At 44.3% G+C, this 3,604-nt stretch overlaps 1 protein-coding gene across 1 annotated transcript; it reads left to right on the top strand.

The window, feature by feature from the left end:
• Nucleotides 1-740: 740 nt before the first annotated feature.
• Nucleotides 741-1,679, top strand: LOC133764860 (olfactory receptor 2AT4-like). Its single transcript, XM_062198496.1, has one exon. It carries the CDS (start codon nucleotides 741-743, stop codon nucleotides 1,677-1,679), a length of 939 nt encoding a protein of 312 aa, XP_062054480.1.
• Nucleotides 1,680-3,604: the final 1,925 nt, after the last annotated feature.

Genomic DNA, 3,604 nt, shown 5'->3' with positions numbered 1-3,604 from the left:
CTTGGGAGAAACCATTGTCAGGACCCTAGTCAGGAATAACTTCTCACCAGCACTTGCAGTTTTGGGACATGACAACGAGCCCTGCCCCCAGAGAGGGGACACAGAACTCCAGAGAGACAGTAGAAGCCCTGCAGCAAACCAGTGGGAGAACAGGGAGACAGGCCCTTTAGTGATTATGGTGGAAGATACTTGCTGCTGTGGATAAATCAGGGCTCGTGAGCGACTGGGGACAATGATGTCCTTTTGTAAAACTTGAAGCAAAGGTTGAAAGAGAAAGGAACTCGGGGGCCAGATGAGAGATCTTATTCCGCCAAGAAGACCATATGGGAAATGGAATAGAACACCGGGAGGAGTTCTGCCAAGCCCTTCATATAACTGCAATGAAATTATTATTAAATTTTAAAATTATTAAATAATTACTGCTTAGTATCTTTATCCCTGGAATTTTAGACCCATCGATTTGTCACCTATACCTCACACAGAGTGCATGGTTTGTGTAATGTAGACAATTTCTCATGGTTGATTTTAAAAGGGAAGAGGCAATTCTAGAAAGGGCTGGAGAAATTTGATATGGGACACAACCCATCCCCTGTGCTCTAGACTGCAAATTACATAAATACAGTTGTGTTCATGACCTTTCTGGAATTCTCACCCCAGAACCTCTGGTTGTTCTATTTGCAGAGGAGCCTGGTTTGCAGACGTCTCACTACCCACCTCCTGAGCATCCAGCTTTAGCCGCAATGGAGACCACAGCCTGTAATGGATCAGGAGATGACTCACCTGTCTTCTACCTGGCGGGCATCCCCTCTCTGCCAGAGCACCTCTTCCTTCCTATCTTCTTTGTCTTCCTCCTCCTCTACCTGCTCATCCTGCTGGGCAATGCCCTGATCCTAGGGGCTGTGGTGGCAGAGCCTAGCCTCCACAAACCCATGTACTTCTTCCTCATCAACCTCTCAGCCCTGGACATCCTTTTCACCACAACCACCGTCCCCAAGATGCTGTCTCTATTCCTGTTTGGAGACCACTTCCTCAGCTTTCCTTCTTGCCTGTTGCAGATGTACCTCTTCCAAAGCTTCACATGCTCAGAAGCCTTCATCCTGGTGGTCATGGCCTATGACCGCTATGTGGCTATCTGCCGCCCACTGCACTACCCTGTCCACATGACCCCACAGATCAACGCTGCACTGGCAGCCAGCGCCTGGCTCACTGCTTTCCTCCTGCCAGTCCCAGCAGCAGTAAAGACCTCCCAGATGGCATACAACAGCATTGCCTACATCCACCACTGCTTCTGTGACCACCTGTCTCTGGTCCAGTCCTCCTGCTCCAACACCACCTCCCAGACCCTCATGGGCTTCTGCATCGCCATGGTGGTGTCCTCTCTGCCCCTCCTGCTGGTGCTTCTCTCCTATGCCCACATCCTGGCCTCGGTACTTCGCATCAAGTCTCGAGAAGGCCGCTCAAAAGCCTTTTCCACCTGCAGCTCCCACCTCCTGGTGGTGGGCACCTACTACTCATCCATCGCTGTAGCCTACGTGGCCTACAGGGCTGACTTGCCCCTCGACTTCCACATCATGGGCAATGTTGTATATGCCATTCTTACTCCTGTTCTCAACCCTTTCATCTACACGCTGAGGAACAAGGATGTCAAGGCAGCCATCACCAAAATGACCTGTCCCTAGGCACCAAAGAATGGTAGGAAACCCTGATTTTAAAAGGTTACTAGATCTTTTCTCATGGAAAACTGCAAAATCTAAGCAACCAGGTAGCTAGAACAATAACTCTCAAAATATACTCCCAAGTATTCTTCTATTATAATCAAACTCTGACTTTTGTTTCTTAATTCACAGGCAAAATGGATAGCAATTTTATATTCAGCCTTTAATCTGTGAACCTTAGATTTCACAAGACTGTGAATAAAACTGAAGGCCATTTTAAAAAATATTTATTTTTTTATATTTGAAAGGCAGAATAACAGAGAGAGGGAGAGACACAGAGAGATCTTCCATCTGCTGGTTTACTCCCCAGATACCCACAAGGTTCAGGGATAGGCCATTTGCTCTTTTATTGTGATTCCCCCTAAACATTTATCATGAGTAGACATGAAATAATAGCAATGGCAATAATAAGAATGTTTCTAACCAGTAATCACACCCGCTAATTGGCAAAGTCTCTCGCATTTTCCCATTTAAAAATATTTCCAGCTTTGTGCATCACAAGACCCTGCCAAGAGAGTGAAAAGACAACCCACAGAATGGGAGAAAATATTGCCAATCACATAGCCAATAAAGAATTAATATCCAGAACTTATAAATAACCCTCATAACTCGTCATCATCAACAACAAAAAACAAACATTTCAATTTAAAAATGAGCAGAGTAGATAGATAAGCACATGAAAAGATACTCAGCATCATTAATCACTAGAGTTACCCCACATATCCATTAGCATAGCTATTATAAAAAACAGAAAATTCTAAGTGTTGGTAAAGATGTGAAGAAACCAGAACCTTTGTGCACTGTTAATGGGAATATAAAATGCTTCAACTGCTAAGGAAAATAGTTTGGTGATTCTTCAAAAATTTAAATATAGAATTACCACAGGATACAGCAATTCCACAATTGGGTAAATACCCAAGAGAACTGAAAGCCAGTCCTGAAGAAATATTTGTATGCCTCATTTTTAGTAGCACTATTCTCACCAGTTAAGAGGTAGAAACGATCTGAATGTTAATTGAACAGATGAATGGGAAAACAAAATGTTACACACACACACACACACACAAAAGAATATTATTAACTCTCAAAACAGAATGAAATTCTGTTACATGGTATGACATGGATGAGCTTTAAAGGTGTTATGCTAAGTGAAATAAGCTGGGGGGCATGCACTGTACAGTGAGTTAAGCTGCTGCTTGGGACCCCCATATCCCATATCAGAGTGCCAATTCAAATCCTGGTTACTTCACTTTTTTTTTTTAAAGATTTATTTATTTATTTATTTGAGAGGCAGAGTTAAAGACAGAGAAAGGGAGAGACAGAGAGAAAGGTCTTCTATCCACCTGTTCACTTCCCAAATAGCTATAATGGCTAGGAGCTGGGCCGATCCAAAGCCAGGAGCCAGGAGCTTCTTCTGGGTCTCCCACATGGGAGCATTTGTACCATCTTCCACTGCTTTCCCAGGCCCTAAGCAGAGAGCTGGATAGGAAGTGGAGCAGCCAAGACGTGAACCAGTGCCCATCTGAGATGCCAGCTTTGCAGGCAGACTTATCCTAGTATACTATAGCATGGCCCCAGTTAGTCTACTTCTGATTCAACTTCCCAGCTTCCTGCTAATGTGCCTGGGCTATATGTTCTTTTCTATTTTTTTAAAGTGGGGTTTATCCACATTTGTTAAGTTCTATGCCTTTTTTTTCTTAAGATTTATTTTAGGGGTCGGTGCTTTGGCATAGCGGATAATACCTCCACCTGCAAAGCTGGCATTCCACATGGGTGCTGGTTTCAGTCCCGGCTGCTCCACTTCCAATCCAGCTCTTTTTTTATGGCCTGGGAAAGCAGTAGAAGATGGCCCAAGTCCTTGGGTCCCTGCCCACTGCTGAAGACCCAGA

This window comes from Lepus europaeus, chromosome 7, assembly GCF_033115175.1.
Source record: "Lepus europaeus isolate LE1 chromosome 7, mLepTim1.pri, whole genome shotgun sequence".
NCBI classification, from domain to species: Eukaryota; Metazoa; Chordata; class Mammalia; order Lagomorpha; family Leporidae; genus Lepus; species Lepus europaeus.
The sequence above is the reverse complement of the archived record's forward strand: the minus strand, read 5'-3'. Positions and strand labels throughout refer to the sequence as shown.